This window comes from Micromys minutus, assembly GCF_963924665.1.
Source record: "Micromys minutus genome assembly, chromosome: 28".
NCBI lineage: Eukaryota > Metazoa > Chordata > Mammalia > Rodentia > Muridae > Micromys > Micromys minutus.
Genome location: NC_137963.1, coordinates 39,180,786 through 39,201,570, shown reverse-complemented (window position 1 = coordinate 39,201,570; position 20,785 = coordinate 39,180,786). Strand labels below are relative to the sequence as shown.

The 20,785-nt window shown below is 51.2% G+C and overlaps 1 protein-coding gene across 1 annotated transcript; it reads left to right on the top strand.

The window, feature by feature from the left end:
- Positions 1-1,609: 1,609 nt before the first annotated feature.
- On the top strand, positions 1,610-20,783 carry NPR2 (natriuretic peptide receptor 2). The gene is made up of 22 exons (XM_080940274.1): positions 1,610-3,026; positions 3,680-3,885; positions 9,529-9,642; positions 9,903-10,038; positions 10,282-10,376; positions 10,501-10,633; positions 10,857-10,941; positions 13,105-13,225; positions 13,388-13,462; positions 13,658-13,735; positions 14,117-14,221; positions 14,339-14,410; positions 16,213-16,372; positions 16,584-16,739; positions 16,819-16,987; positions 17,143-17,289; positions 17,747-17,870; positions 18,017-18,085; positions 19,687-19,861; positions 19,932-20,030; positions 20,268-20,359; positions 20,457-20,783. Exons 1-22 carry the CDS (start codon positions 2,360-2,362, stop codon positions 20,520-20,522), a joined length of 3,144 nt encoding a protein of 1,047 aa, XP_080796400.1. The 5' UTR covers positions 1,610-2,359; the 3' UTR covers positions 20,523-20,783.
- Positions 20,784-20,785: the final 2 nt, after the last annotated feature.

Genomic DNA, 20,785 nt, shown 5'->3' with positions numbered 1-20,785 from the left:
GCCAGGAAGCAGTGTGAGCTATGCAGCAAGACCCCGTGTCTAAACAAATAAATAAATATATAAAATATATACGGAAATAATAAAATAAACTAAATAATAAAAATAGTAAACACATACATATGGGACATTTGTGATTTAGCCCAGGCTACTCAAATTTATGATAATTCTGCCTCAGTTTCCCAGTCCCAAGATGACAGGCCTGAGAGTCGTGTCTTTTCCATACCCCCCCCCCCCCCCCCCCGTGACCGCCATCCTGGAGCAAGAGTTCACTTCCCTGGGTCACCGATAAGCTTCTATTTATATTGAGCCTCCAACAGGGCCATTTGTCACTAGGGCTGTCTTATGGCCTCCGTGTTCACTCCGTGGAGCAGGGTTTTCAGCTGCCTGCCCCTCTAAGGTAAGGGCTGGAACAATAAGCTTTTTTCCCCCGTGTTTCTGCCTATAGCAGCCAGAGCCTTTGAATAAAATGACGTGGTCCTTAATTTCTCTTCTAGCCACTAGGTGTCGCCTTCATCTCAGAGAAAGCGTGCTCTTCCTCAGCCTACAACACTCCCTCTGGGCTGGGGAGCTTTTAGCTTCTTGGCACTGTGATTTCTGGAGAAGTGGCTTCAAGGGGGGGAGGCGGGGTTGGGGGGAGGTCGGGGAGAAACTGGCTGACGGCACGGAGGAGAGTGTGTTTCTGTGCATGTTCTTTATGACAATTTGAGAACTCCCCAAGGTGCCATAGCTGTCCCCTTTGCAATGATGTCATCTCTCACAAGCTGTTCCTCCAGATGGGGTCAGCACTCCAGATGTGGGGTACCTGGATGAACTTTCCAACCTGGAATTTTAGGAATGAGGTGGAACCCTAGGTGGGGTACAGTGGGCTTTGATTGCTGAGGTTTGTTAGGTTTAGTCTATAAGCTTCTACCAAATGTGGCTCAGGGAGACAAAAGGACAAGGCCCTGGAACAGATGGCTGGTGGGTCCGACAGGCATAAGAGCAGAACAGCCATGGAGACGGAAACGGAGTGTTAGAGTTGAGTCCTCGGGAAGAGGAGGACTCATGGACTTCGTAAAGCCTCCGAGAAGAATGGAGTCCTTTGGTGCTGCGAAGATCTGGTTTCTTCCTGCCTGAGGAAAAGGTCTCTGGCGTTGAGGACTCTACCCAGGTTCCCTACCCAGGAATACATAAATGGATACCCAGTGTTTGGGGATTTCTGACAGTTTCCTGGAGACTGGAGCATCTGTGGAAATCTGGTTGAGCGAATGGACCCTAAGAAAAGTGGGGTGTCCAGAGAGCAGACAGGCCTAGGTAGGGGTCCAGGCATGAGTGAGACAGGAGCAGTCCTGGGGACAAGGGGGTTTGGGGGAGGCGGAGGAAGGCCCTTACGTGGGGACGCCCAGGAACCTCGCCCGCCTAGAGGTCCGGGTGCTGAGCCCCCCGGGGCGCTCACAGGGTGGTTTGGGGACTGGGAGGTCCCCGGGCGCCCCGCAGGGGTGGGGGGGGAGGCAGCAGCGGCCGGAGGGTGGGGCCGGGCGGGAGGGGAGGGGGAGGGGCGGGGTCGGGCGGCCTGCCGGGGAAGTCACCCTCGGCCGCCGCGGCGGGCGCAGCGAGCGGAGACGCCGGGGCCGAGGCGACCTGACCTGGACGAGCGGCGCGCGCGGGGGCCCAGGCGGGGGGCGGGAGGCAGCGCGGGCCGCCGGGCCCGGGAGAAGCGGAGCCGAGGAGGAGCGGGGGACACGGGCGGGGCCGCCGCGGCTCCGGATGGGACCAGCGCCCGGGCCCGTTAGTCCAGGCAGGAGCTTCGGAAGAAGCCGTCACTGGGAGAGTCGCCCCTGCCTTTCCCTCCGCTCTGGCCCAGGCCTCGCTTCGCTCCCTGCCTGCCCATGTCCCAGTCCTTCCGCGGCGGGCGCCCTCCCACCTCGGCCCCGGGCTCTGGCTTTTCGCAGCTCTTTGCCCTCCCGGCCCGGTCAGCTGTGAGGTGCCCCCGGGCCGTTTCTTTGTACCAGCCTCCCCCAAGTCCCTACCCCATCCCAGGCTCAGATCCCCAGCTTCTCCGCTTGGGACTGTCAGGCTACCTCACCTCTCACCGTCCTCATCCCGGTCGCAGGCCCCCTTGGTCCCTTCCTCCCTCTGCCACCCTATCCTTAGTCCTTGGACTTTGCTGTAGGCTGGTAGCCCACTCCTTCTCGACCCAGGCTTCCCCCCATCCTCTTGCGTGGTTCCCCGCACTTTCCGTCTCCAGGCCGACTAAGCTTGTCCCCACTTTTTTTCCTGGCCCTCTTCCCCAGGCTGCAGGCTGGGTGGCGCTTGTGCCTGCCCAGTAGGCCAGAGCGGCCCCTGGTTCGGGGGACCGTGGGTCAGCTGCTCTATCCCCATGGCACTGCCATCACTGCTGCTGGTGGTGGCAGCCCTGGCAGGTGGGGTGCGCCCTCCGGGGGCACGGAACCTGACGCTGGCGGTGGTGCTGCCAGAACACAACCTGAGCTATGCCTGGGCCTGGCCACGGGTGGGTCCTGCTGTGGCACTGGCTGTGGAGGCACTGGGCCGGGCACTGCCCGTGGACCTGAGGTTTGTCAGCTCCGAATTAGATGGCGCCTGCTCTGAGTACCTGGCACCACTGCGCGCTGTGGATCTCAAGCTGTACCATGACCCCGACCTTCTGTTGGGCCCCGGTTGTGTGTACCCCGCTGCCTCTGTGGCTCGTTTTGCCTCACACTGGCACCTTCCCCTCCTGACTGCGGGTGCTGTGGCCTCTGGCTTTGCAGCTAAGAATGAGCATTATCGTACCCTGGTTCGCACTGGCCCCTCTGCGCCCAAGCTGGGTGAGTTTGTAGTAACATTACACGGGCATTTCAATTGGACTTCTCGGGCTGCTTTGCTGTATCTGGATGCCCGCACAGATGACCGGCCCCACTACTTCACCATCGAGGGCGTCTTTGAGGCCCTGCAGGGCAGCAACCTCAGTGTGCAACACCAGGTGTATGCCCGAGAGCCAGGCGGCCCTGAGCAAGCCACCCACTTCATCAGAGCCAACGGGCGCAGTAAGTGTGGCCCGGGGCTGTTTTAGGAACAGGGGAGGTGGGCCACTATGTCCCTGGATTGCGACACTGAAGATCAGACAGAGACAGGAACAGGAAAGCTCTGTGTAAAGGTTGGGATGGAGGAACTTATGAGAACAGAGCTCCTGGGAGAGGGCCTTAGAGTCAAACTCAGAGGTAGGCTAAGACTGAGACTGCTCTGAAATGTGCACCTGTCTGTGAGCAGAGACCCCATAAGCTGGAACACGGGGTCTCTTGGTAGCACAGACATGACCCTATGGGTTCGGGTTTGGTTGGGAAAGCAGGTAAAGCTCACACAAAAATTGTGAGCACGTGTGCTTGTGAGCCTAGGGAAAGGCAGGCAGGAGGGGGGACATGGGGCTGTGAAATACAGCAAACGCAGCTCTGGGGGAAGGGGCGTGAGTCCTCACTCCTGTCTCTGGGGTCTGGAGTCGCCCGTTTCTGACTTGGACCAGATGGTCGATGTGGCCCAAGGGCACTTACAACATGAGCTATAAGGGGAGGATGGGAACATCTGTTGGGTGGTCGATAGGTAGGGATGACTCAGAGGGGGTGGGGGACCTGGATGCTGTCTCAGGAGGGGTGGGGGACCTGGATGCTGTCTCAGAGTGCCCTTCTGTCCTGTGTGCTCGCAGTTGTGTATATATGCGGCCCGCTGGAGATGCTGCATGAGATCCTGCTTCAGGCCCAGAGGGAGAACCTGACCAATGGGGACTATGTCTTCTTTTACCTTGATGTCTTTGGGGAGAGTCTACGAGCAGGCCCCACACGCGCAACAGGCCGGCCATGGCAGGACAACCGAACCCAGGAACAGGCCCAGGCCCTCAGGGAGGCCTTTCAGGTATCTTTGGAACCCAAACTAGAGATGGGAAGACCCACTGGTTGGAGGGTCTGTTTCCGAAGGGCCCCGAACAGGGCAGGAGTTGTGCTGCTATGGAAGTGAAATGGTCAGAAACTTGGTGTGTCTGGTCTCACTCTTCCTTCCTGAGATTTGTGACTGTTACTTAGTGTGCTTGCCAAGACTGACCTGAGCCTTGTCCTGGAAAAGGCCGCCATCCTTAGCAGAGAGGCCGGGTGAGACTGGAGCACAGCACGCGAGGAAAGGAGACAGTTTTGTGCACGGAGCAGGAGACAGCAACCGAGAGACAGCGGTTCTGGGGCAGAATGGCGGAGCTAGGCTTTTGTAAAGGAAACGAGTCTGTTGTAATTTTCATGGCACGTGCCATATTCAGAGATTGATGGGACAGGGATCCAGAATCCTGTGCAGGGGACAGATGGTTTACATGATTGGCCTGGTAAGAAAGCTTGCTTCGTTTTTTAAAGTATCTTTGAGACAGAGTCTCAGACTGGCCTTGAACAAGCACCGGCATCATAGGCATGGGCCTTAAGAAGGTTCACTTACAGCACATCTGTGACAAAGACACACTCAGATTCAGAGGACTTTAAGTGCTAAGGACTGGGATTTGAGCTGAGAGCTTAGTGTCCTCAACTTCGTTTAGTATGATAATACATGTATAGCACCATTCAGGCCGCGTCGGAAGAAGAGGCCAGCTCAGAGTTCAGCAAAGGGTGAGCTCATATGGCTTAAACTCAGGTGATGTTAGGAAGAAAGAAAGGAAATGAATTTATAAAAGACTTGGAGGAGAAAGTCAGTGCTGTTGTGCACTTCCCGCAGTCCCCCTTTCAGCAACTTGCTCCCAGAAGAAGAAAATCCCAACTCTTTACCATGACATTTAGGACTTGGTAGTTAGCTCTCTGCCTGATGCCCTCATGCAGAGAAGTCCAGCCCACTCACCCCTTGCAGCCCAGGCCCCCCACCTTCCTGCCTGCGCGCACCTTTTGATCCTTTACTGTTCACTTTTGGTCCTTTTATGTATACCTTTTGATCTTTTAGTGTGCACCTTTTGATCCACCAGTGTGCAATTTTTGGTCCTTCAGTGTGCACTTTTTGGTCCTTTTATGTGCACTTTTTGATCCTTCAGTGTGCACTTTTTGATACTTCAGTGTGCACTTCTTGGTCCTTTTGTGTGCACTTTTTGATCCTTCAGTGGGCACTTTTTGATCCTTCAGTGTGCACTTCTTGATCCTTCAGTGGGCACTTTTTGGTCCTTTAGTGGGCACTTTTTGGTCCTTTAGTGTGCACCTTTTAATCCTTTTGTGTGTGTTTTCTTTTCTTTTCTTCCCTCATGTTAAACCTCCCTCTTGAGATCAGACCTTTGAATATCCGTCTGGTTCCTTCACTGACTTGTGTATGTAAGTGTTTCCTATTTATTTATCCACGGCCCTCAAAAAGTATTTGAGGTGGCTTACGGAATGAGGTAAGATCCTTCCCACTCTGAGATTCTTTGGTTCTGAGGAGAGTATACATGGCCTGGACCTGGGTGGCCATTCTTCTCCAGTGAGTAAGGTTTTATGTGGCTGTGATTATATATTAGGTTGTGAATGGTCAGCGTGTCTGACCGTGAATGACGTATCTGTTTGCATGCCTGCCTATTAGTCTGTGACTGTCACTCTTGAACATGGGGCAGTGACGGGACAGGTTTTGTTTACGTTGTAACCATTTCCTGAAACTTACCTGTGTATATAAAATGATTCCATGTTCTGTAAGATTCCCAAATCCCAGGCTGAGCTCAGTCTTTTAGCGCTTAACCGCTTACTAGAGAGCGCATTATTCCATTCAGATCTGAGCCCTCAGAGGCCAACTAATTGTTAGTATTTACAGGATACCTGTTATGGCCTCAGGACCTCAGAGCACACTAGAAATACTCTCTGTCTTTTTGGAGTTTACAGTTAGTAGGTGAGACAGACAAGAAACACGCTTGCTTACTCAGTGGTGATAAGGGTTTCCAGAAGAAGAAAACCAGTTGAGCGGTATGGGAAGGGAAGGGACTGAACCTTGGCTAGTTCAGGCAACGCATGTCTGTACCTTGCCTGGGTCATAGGGGTCCATAACCCTCTGGGTAGGAATTTTTGTTGTGTTTTCTTTTCTCTATGTTCTGGAATTCAAATTAGGACCTTGTGCCTGCCAGATAGGTGCCCGCCACGGTGCTACCCCCTCATCCCAGGGTTGTCATCTTTATGCAGAAGGGAAAAAAAATGTCTTCCTTGTGTGAGATTCACCAGCAAGCAAGAGACCCCAGCACTCAGAGTAGGGGAGAGAACCACCTAGTCAGCTAACAGCTCTATCAACAACAGTCTGTTCCCCATCCCTCCCTCACTGTAGGCCTCCTTCAGACAGGGAAGAAGAAGGTTTGCTGTTGTTGCAGCTTAAGAGAAGCAGGCAGTGAAGGAGAAGCTGGAAGCAGATGAGGCTTGGGGCAGGTGGCAGTGAGGTGTTGTTAGGAAAAGTGTTTCTCCTCCATTGTCTTGGGGGGCGGGGGGTGTGGGGGGCAGGCAGCGAGCCCTTCCTCCAGAAATTCTGGTCCCCTCAGTTCTCAGACCAGGACAACCCAGGGCAAGGAGGCCTTGGCCCACGGCCATAGATGCCCAGAACCTTTGCAAGATTCTGGAACATTGAGTTAAAGGTGCCAGCTGCTGAGCGAGGGAAAGAGCTGAAATTAAGTGTATTGACAGGGTTCTTCTTTCTCGTTCAGTTGTCACAGAAGGGCAGGGACTGTGCTAACCTTTGCTTCCATTGTATCTAGCACGGGGTAGATGTTTAATGCACATGTACTGAGTCAAATTAAACTGTTCGTGTGGGAGAGGGGAACACTCACCAGAAGAATGAAGGAAAGGAGCTGTGTGTGTGTGTGTGTGTGTTTGGGGCATTTATCTGTAATATCAGCACTTGGGGCGAGGAAGGCAGGAAGGCTGCTGAGAATTTAAGGCTATCTGGTAATATTTTATCTCAAAAGAAACAGTAACAAAACAGCAAATAAAATGGGCCGTGGAAGGCAGGCCCATTTCTGGAGACTAGTCATGGTTTCTTGGGGCGATGGCTGGCGTCACCTTCTGCTGTGCTCAGAGCAGGTCTCAAGGTGGGTGGCACACTCCTGGCTTGCCCCCTATTGAACTCCTTAGTCTTGGCAGTGTTGCCTGTTTGGTTTTCCACTTGGGGCCACTATGAACTGGGACTCGTTAGCCTTTGCTTTCCTTTTAGTCCCCGAGTAAGTACAGAAACTGTTCAGAGTTGTTTTGGGGTTGGTTTTTTTTTTTTTTTTTTTTTTTTTTGTAGCTCCTTAGTAACCACAGCAAAACATTCTGGAATAGCCATTTTTTAAAGCATGGCCTTGGGATCCTGGGGGCCATCAGAAATTCCTTTAGGGGACTGTGAAGTGAAAGTTATTTAAAAGTAATGTCAGGATATTGCCTTTGTCCATGTTCTCCTGTGATTGCACAGTTGGGTTTTCTAGAAGCCACACAGTGCGGGGTGATGTCACCTCTCTGACAACCGTGGAAAACATGCTGTGCATTCTTGCGTTTGCATAATTTATCAGGCTCGGTTTTAATTTTAACTTCTAATTTGGTAACTATTGGTAGATATGAAAGTTCTTTGGGGTTCTCAATAAGTTTTAAGAGGAGAAAAGACTTAGGTACAGCAAGCTTGTAATTCCAGCACTAAGGGTTTGAAGCAGGAGGATTTGAGGCCAACAACAAAACAAGGGAGAAAACAAAATAAGGGCCGGAGAGATGGCTCAGCAGTTAAGGGCATTCACTGCTCTTGCTGAAGACCCAAGTTCAGTTCCCAGCATCCACATCAGGTGGTTCACAGCTTCCCATTACTCCAGCTCCAGGGGCGTCCGATGCCCGGGCATGCGCGAACACACACACACACACACACACACACACACACACACAAAGGGATCCAGAGATTATGAAAATTTTTGTTTTTAAGATAGACCCTGCTGTGTAACCCAAATTGGCCTTGAACTCTTTATCTCTCTGCCTCAGGCTCCGGAATGCTGGAACTGTAGGTGTGTGTCACAACCCTTGGGAGTGTGATTATCGCCAGTTTAGGGGTAAATCTCCAACCGGGAGAGTTCCTGTGTTGAAAGTGTTAAAGTGCACAATCAGCCTTTGTTGAGGTATAAATTGTGCCACTCTGATGTTTTTCCAGCTCTTTGCTTGAGTCTGTCACTGTCAGCAGAACCATACATACATCTCTTGGAACAGGTGTTAGTGAATGAACCCTTTTAGCATGAGCCCAGGAGCACTTCCTGTCCTCCCTTCCTCCCCCCCCAGCGCCTCTCTTCTCCTTTTTTCCTTTCCTTCTCTTTCTCTTGTCTGAGTGTGAATGTTAAAAGTGAACCATCAAGCCTGCAAGTCCCCTAGTAAGAAAACCCTAGTCTAATATAAGGACTGCATGTTAGAAACTGACTTCTTGATTTCTTTCCTGGAACAAATTGATGCCTGTAGATCACATGTGATATATTGAGTATGTCCGTGTGGTCCACATGTGCTTTCAGTGCTGAAAACAAACAAAACTGGTAGGAATGGCCAGATCTTTGTTGTCATTTTGTTGTTGTTGTTGTTTTATGAGATGGGGTCTTGCTATGTAGCTGTGATTGGTCTGGAATTCACTATGTAGACAAGGCTGGCCTTGCTCTTACAGCGTTCCTCCTGCCTCAGCCTCCTGAGTTCTGAGATTGCAGATGTGGGCCACCACACCCATGTCTACTGAATTGTCCTCTCACACTAAGTTGTAAGACCCGTTGCTCGTCTGAGCAGTGTCATTTAGTTGTGTGGTCCAAGGCTGGGCAGTCCCTACAGCTGCAGAAGGGGGTGTTTGAGACTCACAGGAGCTAGGCAGGTAGTTTAATGAGGGACAGCGATGTGCTGATTCACGTCAGTAAAGTGCATGGATGGCTGAGACCATGTGCACCGTTTGTTTGTCTGTGCAGTGTGTGTGGGCATGCGACTCACATGACGCACAGCTGCCTCTTCGAGAGCATCCTGTCTATAGCAGATGTTACCTGTGTGCACAGTAAATTAAATTCATGGTTTTCCCAGGTGAAGTCACCACCTCAAAGCATTTCTCACAGGGTTTGAAATCCGATTCACTGAGAGAAGTCACCGTGAACCGGTGGCCCACTATGAAGAAGTCAACTTTGAATGGATAACAAACTATCAGTGGTTAAAGCTGCTGGGAGGAACTGTAGCCCTGGGCGGGATGGAACTCACGGAGCTGCCCACCTCTGCCTCTGAGTGCTGGCATCAAAGGCGTGTGTCACCAACACCTGGTCAAATGGTGGTGGTCGCTCTTGATAGTGGCAGGTACCCAGAAAGTGTGGGACAGAGAGTGACAGCCTGGCCAGAGGCCGCCAGTGGACCGGAGGCGGGGAGGCTGACAGACAAGGTGTAGATGGAGTTGATTTTATCCTACGTCACCTTTCCAGAGTAAAGGGGTGCTGCTACCCCTAATTTTCTTCTCACTCCAGAGTTTAGTGCACGCCAGCCTTCAGACACCCCTCCCTCAAGCACGTGTCACACTGTGCGTGCTTTCACCCAGTTTTCCTGTTTACTCTCCCCATGTGCCGTGGTGCAGACTGTACTGGTGATCACATACCGAGAACCCCCAAATCCTGAGTATCAGGAATTTCAGAATCGCCTGCTGATCAGAGCCCGGGAAGACTTTGGTGTGGAGCTGGCCCCATCCCTGGTGAGTGGATCTCTGAGAGGCAGAACAGGCTATGAGGAAGGGGTTTCTTATAGAGCCCTTGACCATGGAGCAAGCCCCGTTTCAGGCCGTCACTCTGTTCAGGATATTGCCCTTTCGATCCTGGGACCGGATGGGTGGGGGAGGGAGAAAGTAAGACAAGAAGGTGGGGAGGCATCGGGACACTGCAGGGATGGAAGAGGGAACCGGGAAGGGGACCTCACAGGACGTTTGGAGAGAGCTGCTGAAGTTGCTGTCCCCAGATGAACCTCATCGCTGGCTGTTTCTATGATGGGATCCTGCTCTATGCCCAAGTCCTGAATGAGACAATACAGGAAGGGGGGACCCGGGAAGATGGACTTCGAATTGTGGAGAAGATGCAGGGACGAAGATACCACGGTAATGAAGGGGGTGGGGTGGGCTTGGAGGCCTGGGGGCTGACACCAGGCTCAGGAGTGCAGTGGGCAGAAGAAGAAATACTCTATGTGCTGCAGGGAGAGTCCGAGAGGGGTCAGAAACAGGCAGAGGGGACACACGTCGAGAACCAGGGTGGGGAGAAACTCTGAGACAGTGAGATGGAGGGAGAGGAGGAGTGGGCCAGGGTTAGATCTCAAAAGTGAGAGGCGCTCTTTTTCACCCTAGGTGTAACTGGACTGGTTGTTATGGACAAGAACAATGACCGAGAGACCGATTTTGTCCTGTGGGCTATGGGAGACTTGGATTCTGGGGACTTTCAGGTGACGGGGGAGAGTCCAGGGAGGAGGGGTTGGCTCTGGGGGCAGGAGCTTGCTCCCTCTGCTGGTGGGGTCTCAGGGGGAGGCTGGGGCAGGCCTGTGGGCCTAGTGCTCTGCTTCCTCACAGCCTGCAGCCCACTACTCAGGAGCCGAGAAGCAGATTTGGTGGACAGGCCGGCCAATTCCCTGGGTGAAGGGGGCCCCACCTTTGGACAATCCCCCCTGTGCCTTTGACTTGGACGACCCATCCTGTGATAAAAGTGGGTGTGTGCAGGGACTGGGAGCAGTCCTCCCTTCCCCCCCTTCCCCCTGCGCTCTGCCCCCACCTCACCGACACCCCTTCCTACCCCTAGCTATGTCTGATCTCTGTCTGCAGCTCTCTTCTCTTTCCCTCAAGAAAGCTCTGCACCTCCTGCGCCTGTGTCTCTGCCCTCGGCCTCCTCTGGTCTTTCTCAGGGTCTCTCTGTCTCTCTCCTCCTCCAGCTCCACTTTCCACTCTGGCAATTGTGGCCCTGGGCACGGGAATCACCTTCATCATGTTTGGTGTTTCCAGTTTCCTAATTTTCCGGTGAGTTCTGGGTTTTCCTCCTCTGTATGTCCCTCTTGATACCTGGCCTCTGGCCGAGGCAGGAGTCCCTATTGTGTGGCTGGCAAGTAGAACCTGGTGTGGGTTTCTTGGACTAGCAGCTTTCTCTCTGGTCTTTGAATCTGGGTACCTGTCATCCTAGGTGTTTATTTGGCTTTTGTTTGTAGCCTGGGTAGACCAGTTGTTTTGTTTTGTCTTTGTTGCTGTTGTGTTTATTTTGAGACAAAGTCTTGCTAAGCAGCCCAGACTTGGCCTTGAGCTCAAGATTCTACTCCCTTACATTCCTGAGTACTGGGTTTACAGATGTGTGCCATGGCGCCTTGTTTGAATACCAGGTTTTTGTTTGCGATAAGGTCTCACTGTAGAGCTCTGGCCTGTCTGGAACCCACTATGTAGATCAGGCTGCCCCTGAAATTATCAGGGATTTGTCTACCTGTCTTTGAAGTGCTGGGATCAAAGACCTCCTCCATCGTGCCTAGCTTTGAATTTGAATTTTTTAAAACATCGTTTTTATTTATATATCTCCCGTGTAAATGTATGTCACCGCACACATGTGTAAGTGCCTACAGAAGCCAGAAGAAACCATCAGATCCTCTGGAGTTACAGGTGGTTGTGAGCTGCCCAGGATGGGTGCTTAGAATTGAACTTGGGTTCTCTGAAGGACTAGCAGGTGTTCCTGACCTCTTAGGCTCGTCTCCAGCCCTGGAGCACTGATTTTGGGTAGAGTTAGGGTCAAAGGTGAAATGTCTGTGTGCTGGTCGGCCCTCATTCTCATTCCTCACCTCATCCCCACTGAAGTGCAGCGTATTTGGGAAATCCGAGATCAAGTCACCAGCAAGTTCTATGGCAAGTGAGGGTGCGAGTTCTGATCTGTGGAAAGTGATGTTTCTGTCTTCAGAGTGGAAGACCGGATGCCCGGACTTAGCTATAGGCTGGGGACAGAGCAGCTCCCTGGGAGAGCAATTGCCTAGCATGCTCCAGGCCATGAGCTGGAAGAGGGGAAAGAAGAGAGATGAGAGGGGAGGGAGAGAAGGGGAAAGGAGAGACTGAGACAGACAGACAGACAGACAGAGAGACAGAGAATGTGTGTGTGAGAGAGAGACAGACAGTCAGACAGACAGACAGAGAATGAGAGAGATAGACAGAGAGAGACAGACACAGAGAGAGGCAGACAGAGAGAGACAGATAGAGAGAGAGACAGAGAGACACAGAGAGAGAGACAGAGAGAAAGAGAGACAGAGACAGACAGACAGAGAATGTGTGTGTGTGAGAGAGAGACAGTCAGACAGACAAAGAATGAGAGAGACAGAGACAGATAGATAGAGAGACAGAGAGACACACAGAGAGAGACAGAGAGAGACAGAGACTGTGTGTGTGAGAGAGACAGTCAGACAGACAAAGAATGAGAGAGACAGACAGAGACAGATAGATAGAGAGACACACAGAGAGAGACAGACAGAGACAGACAGAGACAGATAGATAGAGAGACAGAGAGACACAGAGAGAGAGACAGAGAGAGACAGAGACTGTGTGTGTGAGAGAGACAGACAGTCAGACAAAGAATGAGAGAGACAGAGAGAGACAGACAGAGACAGATAGAGAGACAGAGAGACACAGAGAGAGAGACAGACAGAGACAGATAGATAGAGAGACAGAGAGACACACAGAGAGAGACAGACAGAGACAGATAGATAGAGAGACAGAGAGACACACAGAGAGAGACAGAGAGAGACAGAGACTGTGTGTGAGAGAGACAGACAGACAGTCAGTCAGACAGACAGACAGACAGACAGACACACACACACACACACACACACACACACACACACACACGAGAGAGAGATATAGATAGATAGATAGATAGAGAGAGAGAGAGAGAGAGAGAGAGAGAACTAGAGCTGTGTGGGTTGGTACACATCTATAATCCCAACAGTTGGAAAGCTGAAGCAGGAAGACCAGCATTTGAGGCCCACCTGTGCACCCTGTTTCAAAACCAAACCAAACCACACCACTAGTTTCAAAACCAAACCCGTTTCAAAACCAAACCAAACCAAACCAAACCACTAGTGTCCTAGTCGTAGCTTCTTTGCAGCGTAGTGGGTGGCAGGACAGGGCTTGGCAGACTGAGATGTGCAGTCCTTACAGGAAGCTGATGCTGGAGAAGGAGCTGGCTAGCATGCTGTGGCGCATTCGCTGGGAAGAGCTGCAGTTCGGCAACTCCGATCGATATCATAAAGGTGCAGGCAGCCGCCTGACGCTGTCATTGGTGAGCCCTTGGTCCTCCTCCTTCTTCGGACTTCCTGTTCCCTGTTCTCTCTTACCCTGGACCTTTCCCAGCGCATTGGCCTGTAATGATAGACCCGCACCGCCACCACCACCATCTAATGTTCCTTTCATCCTTCCGCCTCCATGTTGCCCTTGGCCCCAGCGGGGATCCAGTTACGGCTCGCTCATGACAGCCCATGGGAAATACCAGATCTTTGCCAACACCGGTCACTTCAAGGTGAAGAGTCATCCGCTTGTTCTGGTTCCCGACCATCTCATTGTGTCTCATCCCCATCTGCTGCCTCTGTCCCCGAACCTCTGACCCTCAGAGTCCCCGCTTACTTCCAGATAAGTTCCCCGGGCGCTTAGTTCTCCCGCGTTTCTCAGACACTCCAGAGGTTCAGTCTCTTTTTCTGTCTCCACCCCACCTTAGGGAAATGTTGTTGCCATCAAACACGTGAACAAGAAACGCATCGAGCTGACCCGCCAAGTTCTGTTTGAACTCAAGCACGTACGTACTTGGCTACGAGTGGAAGGTGAGGGAAGGCAGGGAAGAGGAAATGGGGACCATGGTCCCATGTCTAACAGGGTGAAGGGTTTATTTATCACTGAGTCCCAGTTGCAGGTAGAAGTACGAGGAGGATCAGTGCTCACAGTGGTGTTTCTATATTTAAAGTTTTTATTTTTGTTTTGTTTTGTTTTTTAAGACAGGTTCTCTCTGTGAACAGTTCTGGCTGTCCTGGAACTGACTATGTAGACCAGGCTAACCCTGAACTCACAGAGATCAGCCTGCTTCTGCCTCCCCAGTGCTAGGATTAAAGGTGTGCAGTACCACGTCCGGCCTCTGTATTTAAATTTTAACGCCTGTTGATTCACTCTCTTTTTTCCCTAGATGAGAGATGTTCAGTTCAACCACCTTACTCGTTTCATTGGAGCCTGCATAGACCCTCCCAACATCTGCATCGTCACCGAGTATTGTCCCCGTGGAAGCTTACAGGTGAGGGACAGGTGTGGGAGATCGTGGTGGGGTAGGGAAGGTCCCAAAGTCACCCTGTGCCAAGGGGCAGCCGGTGAACCTGGGGACAGATGCTGATCTCTTCCCTGTCGCTGTCAGGATATTCTAGAAAACGATAGCATCAATTTGGATTGGATGTTTCGATACTCGCTCATTAATGACCTTGTGAAGGTGAGTCTTTCCCTCCCTCTGAGAACACTTCAGTTGTTCAGTCTCTGCTGTAGTTCTCTTCTGGATCTCCAACAGCCAACCTCTTCCCAAGTCCTCTATTTCTGTGGTTGAGTAATATAGCGGTTCTGTACTGAGAGGTTCTTGTTTTCCTTTCCCAGACCTTTCTCTAGTGTCTCTACCTCAAAGGGAATATTAAAATCCCTTAGTGACATATAGCTGGGCATGCCATCATATGGGAGGGTGGTTGAGGCAGGGGGGCTGCTCTGACTTTGAGCTTGGCCAAGGCTTCATGGCGAGTTCCAGGCTAGTTTGTATTACGTAACAAGATCCTATCCAGGAAAAGAAGACAAGCAATAAAACCAAACAATGAGCAGCCCAAGGTCTCTGAGCTCTTCCTCTTAATCGGATGTGGGTGGTGCACAAGTATAATCCCAGCACTCAGAGATGGGGGGATTGGGTGTTCGAAAACAGCCTGAGCTTCATAGTAAGAATCTGCCTCAAAACAAACAAGTAAAGAAGTGGAGTCTCCGCTCACTCGTCTCCCGTTATTTCATGCTTTAATCAACATTCGCCATGTCTACAGCCAACCGCTGAAGAGGTGCCTATTCTTAACTAGCGTTTCTAAACTTAACTGATTGGCTGACCTTGAACTCAGAGATCTGCCGGCCTCTGGCTCCCATGTGCCAGTGATCAATGGTGTGCACTGCACTGTGGCTTTGATTTTTTTTTTTAGAGACAGGGTTTCATGTTGCCTGGACTGGCCTCAAACTTACTTGTAGCTGGAAACTGCTTTGAACTCCTGACTCTTGTACCTCTAACTTCCCAAATGCTGACACTGTAGGTGTGTACCACCACGCCTGAATGCCTAGTTGGAGACTGAAATGTTATATATGTATAAACTAAGAGAAAGGAAGGAAGATTGCACTAAATCTTTGTTTCCATGCGGATGGCCAGCTATTTCTAAACACCACAGATGTGGAGGATACAGGTGGATCTCGCATGGTTAGACAGTGTTCAGAAGCAGGTCTCATGAGATCACCTGACTGTGCCTCACGCGGCTCTGCTTTTCTGCTGAATTCTCAGAAAGTTTTGTTTTTCAGTTAATCTATGCATATGAAAGTTTGCCGTCAAGTGAGAGAGGGAAACACCAGGTGAAAGCCAGTGTAGATTTCCACAGGAGATGGGAGGAAAAGCGTGAGGCCCAGGGGCGCTTTTGCACTTTCCACAGCAGTGAATTCACTGGCTTAGGTATCCCTTCTTAAAGATACTCAGAGAAATAGAGAGGAAGAGCTCAGAGACCTTGGGCTGCTCAGAGACCTTGGGCTGCTCGAGGCCAGAGCTTACCGTTTGCAGTCTTGTGCTTCTGTCCTTGGCTATGGTGCATCTAGAGGCTAGTCACATCTTAAGCTGTGTCGTCCTAAACAGTAGCTAAGTGTGTGAAGCTGATTCAGGCGCCATACTAGGTTTGGCTGCTCCCTTCACTGTTCAGCGAGCTGCCATTTTCAGGGAAGTTACTGATGGCTCTCCTTATCCCTCTTCATAAGCATTTTCTCCTATCCCTTGTGTCTGGTACTTCGATGCTATTGCTGGGAAGGGATGGCTTTCCCATTCTGCCTGCTTCCTTGAGTAAAGGCCTGCAAGAGACATCATCCTAACTCGGCTTGGTTTTGGTCTCAGGATCCTTTAATTTCTAATAGTTTTGGGTGGGTGGTCTGAATATCTTTGTGCCGTTAGCTGGACATGTCACGGACTGGGGTTGCCAAAGCCAGACATGATCCAGATGCTTATTCTGTGTCCTGCAGGGTATGGCCTTTCTCCACAACAGCATTATTTCATCTCACGGAAGCCTCAAGTCCTCCAACTGCGTGGTGGATAGTCGATTTGTGCTCAAAATAACAGATTACGGTCTGGCTAGCTTCCGATCGACCGCTGAACCAGATGACAGTCATGTCCTCTATGCCAGTGAGACTGTTCCCTGTGTCACCCTCCCCACACCATCCCCTCCCCCACACCTCCTCCCTCTGCCACCTACCTTTTATGTTACCCTTCAAACCATGGTCATTTTCCCCCAGGGAGGATGTAAGAGGTAGACCAGTAGCAGCAACATGGGATGGGCCCAGGTGGGATCCAGGATGTCGCTTGGGGAACCTAGCCAGCTGTTCACTCTTTGCAGAGAAGCTGTGGACTGCCCCAGAACTGCTTAGTGGGAACCCCTTGCCAACCACAGGCATGCAGAAGGCAGATGTCTACAGCTTTGCGATCATTCTACAGGAAATAGCACTCCGCAGTGGTCCTTTCTACTTGGAAGGCCTGGACCTCAGTCCCAAAGGTGAGAGAGTCTGTTGCTGTGCGAAGTCTCTTCTGCTAGAGGAACCTGAGTCTTCATCCAAACTTTCTGTCACCCTTAGAGATTGTCCAGAAGGTGCGAAATGGTCAGAGGCCATATTTCCGGCCAAGCGTTGACCGGACACAACTGAATGAAGAGCTCGTTTTGCTGATGGAGAGGTGCTGGGCCCAGGATCCAACGGAGCGTCCAGATTTTGGGCAAATCAAGGGCTTCATTCGCCGGTTTAACAAGTGAGAGGGCACCCAGGCTCAGAGGCTCCCAGGAACTGAAAGAAGCCTTACCATTCTTAGTGGATGAGGCTGGTGTTTCCCAAGGGTGGGTTGGACAGGAAGCCCTGTTAGTCTTGAGGACCTTGAGCAGGTGTGACATCCTAGGCTCCCTGCAGGGAGGGTGGTACCAGCATACTGGACAACCTCCTGCTTCGAATGGAACAGTATGCCAACAACCTGGAGAAGCTGGTGGAGGAGCGCACACAGGCCTACCTAGAGGAGAAGCGCAAAGCTGAGGCTCTGCTCTACCAAATCCTACCCCAGTAAGACCTTTGTTCCCCTTCTCCAAAACCTTCCTTGTGTTCTATCCCATCTACCTTCTGAGAATGTCAGGGGACCCTACTTTGTGACTTCTTGCCACAGTAAGCCCTCCTAGCAACAGGCTAAATGCTCTCGCCTTGTCTCCAAACGGGCTGGGCTGTCTTTTGGCTTCCAGTCCCTCCTTCTTGGGGCACTGTTCTCCCTCACCTTTGTCTGAGCAAGTGCATGCACAATGGTTTTAACTAGAAATGCTTAGTCCCACGTGGGTCCCCTCACAACACCCCACCACGTCCGCACCCCGATGTGCAGTAGGCTAGGTGACATCTTCTCACCCATTTTCCTTTCCTTCCACCAAAGCTGACTTTTGTTCTACAGCTTGTCTGTGCTGTAGCCACATACCCTGCCCTCTCCCTCCCGCTCTTTCCTGGAGCTGGGCTGAAGGTACCTCTTGCTTCCTAGTTCTGTGGCAGAGCAGTTAAAACGGGGAGAGACGGTTCAGGCGGAGGCCTTTGACAGTGTCACCATTTACCTCAGTGACATCGTGGGCTTCACAGCGCTGTCAGCCGAGAGCACCCCCATGCAGGTGAGAGCCGTAAGCAGGCATGGGTGGCACTGGGTCCTGGGAGCCTTGCTGGACTCGTTTGCTCTAGAGTTCTTTTGTCTTTTGACTTGAGTGTTATTAGGAACTTGGGCATAAATTTCAGAGCCTCTGCTTTCCCATCCTGCTAGGTGGTGACACTTCTTAATGACCTTTATACCTGCTTTGATGCCATAATCGACAACTTTGATGTCTACAAGGTGAGAGCTGGAGCCGACCTCCTGAACCCCACTCCACAGTCAGAGATCCCCAAGTTTCTCCAGAATCCCTAGTGTTCTTAGTGGGTGAGATTCTATCATCACTGGCATCACCCGTTTCTCCTGGGCTTCCCTGATCACGGTCACGTGCTTCCGTCCCTCCCTGGGGTATGAGTAATATAGACAACCGGTCTCTCCTTCCAGCACAGTCAGAGAGGATTCGGGCACAGACTATGAGTGGGGGAAATGCATGGATGCATGTTATAAAGTCATTGAGTTGGCTTGCTTGCCCTTGGAAGATGTGCTGCATTTGGATATTGATTTTATAGCGAATTCTATGGCCTTCAGCAGGATCTGGGTTTCTCTGAGCTTTGGCTGATGGGCTGGTGAGATGATTTGGTGGGTAAAGGCACCAAGCCTGGTGACTCAGGTTCCATCCCTGGAATCTCTAGGTTAGAAGGATCAAACCAACGCCTACAGGTTGTCCTCTGACTTTCACATTCATGTGTGTGTGTGCGCGTTCATGCACAAACAAATGTGAGGTCTGTTTTTTTTTTTTTTTTTTTTTTTTTTTTTTTTTTTAAAGTTCCTAGCAGTGAGTGTGGTTTATGGCAGATGATAATGTTGGACGTGGTGACACCTGCCTGTCATCCCAGTATTTAGGAGGCTGGGACAGATGGATTGTGAGTTTAAGATCAGCCTTGGCTATACAACAAGACCCTGTCTAAACATAAACAAAGTTCTTTTAAAGGTTGCTCTGCCCTTTCTGATGTTTTTCTTAAAAAATTCCCATAAGCCCTTTACTCAAACTCATCAATAATTTTTATTTCCTCCTATTTATTTTATATGTCTTCCTCCCTTTCTGGGATGGTTGGGAATCAAATCCACGGCTTTTCCCTTGCTAATCTGTTCTGCTGCTTGACTACATCCTTATATTATTTTATTTAAAACCATTCATATAATTATATTCTGGACCATTTGAGAGTAAGCTTTAGATACAGTACCCCTTGATCCCCAAATGCTTAGTGTGGGCTTTGTACAAACTTCACTGTGAAACACAGGTTGGTACAGTCACAGCGCTGAGTGCTGCTTCCTCCTTCTGACTAACGGGCTGTCTGGCCCGTGCTACTGAGCATGCTCTACCTTCTTTGTGCCTCTCGGCTCTTTGGACTAGGACTGTAATCCTGTCCACTGTTCAGCAGGTGCCACTGAGGACTCAGCAGGTGCTGGGGTCGTGAGGAGGAGTTAAGTAGTCCCCTTGTCTGGTCTCCTCTTACCCCCAGCTTCTCAGGACCATGGCAGGTGGTCCCTCATCTGTCTTGTCAGTCATGGTCTTCTTTTTTTCACTCTCACTGACACAGCTAGAGATGGTCTCTTCAAACTAGTGTTACTATTTTTATTGATGTGTGTGTCTGAGTATGTGTCACGTGTGTGCAGTTGCCCATGGAGGCCACAAGAGGGTGACATAGCCCCTAGAGCTGGAGTTACAGGGGGTTTGAGCTGCTATGTGGGTGCTGGGAACCGAACTCAGGTCCTCCAGAGGAGCAGCCAGTGTTCTAACTACTAAACCTACAGGTGACCTTGTAACCTTGCCTTTAAATCAGGTGGAAACCATCGGGGATGCCTACATGGTGGTATCTGGCCTCCCGGGCCGAAACGGTCAGCGCCATGCACCAGAGATTGCGCGGATGGCCCTAGCTTTACTAGATGCAGTTTCTTCCTTCCGCATTCGTCATCGACCCCATGACCAGCTGAGGTTACGCATAGGCGTCCATACTGGTAAGGCTGATTCTCACCTGGCCCTGGCGTCTACTTTTCTGGATCTCTCCCAACCAGTTTGTTTTTATAGGGCCAGTCTGTGCTGGGGTTGTTGGTCTGAAGATGCCCCGATACTGTCTCTTTGGAGACACAGTGAATACCGCTTCTCGAATGGAGTCTAATGGTCAAGGTGAGGACAACAGCTTTTAACTCTAAACTTGACCCGGATCAGTCTCACTCTTTCCCCATACCTCTCTGTTGGCTGGTCCTGAAGCTTTTGCTGATTCTTATAAATGTGCTGGCGGGGGGGGGGGGGGGGGGGAGGGGGAGGGGGGGACGGGACTGGGGCTTTCTGAAGGGTGGCCGACTGGGTAAAGCGCTCTCCAGCACTGACAATCCTCTTGGCTTTTCTTTGGCATCGCCCTAGCTCTGAAGATCCATGTCTCCTCGGCCACCAAGGATGCCCTGGATGAGTTAGGATGTTTTCAGCTAGAGCTGCGCGGGGATGTGGAGATGAAGGTGATGGCAGGTCTGGGGGAGGGGCTCGACGGAGGACAAAGTGGGGGAAGAGAGGGAGACAAAGGCGTTGACACTACGTTCACTCCCCTGCCTCCAGGGAAAAGGAAAAATGCGAACGTATTGGCTCTTAGGAGAGCGAAAAGGACCCCCCGGACTCCTGTAAACCCCAAGCAGACAATCTCCTGCTTCTGGTACTTGGATGGGCAATGGTCACCGTGTCTCCACACAAGAACAGACGTGGTCATCCAAGATGGAAATCATGCATACACACAACCCCCTGCCTTATATGGAAGCCGAGGCCTCTGCAGCTCAGCCTTGTACATATGCCTGCCCCTCCCAGTCTTCTTCTCCCTGCCTTCTGTAAATATCTGTATCTAGACCAGAATATTTTGTCCAAATATAAAACAACAACAACAACAACAAATC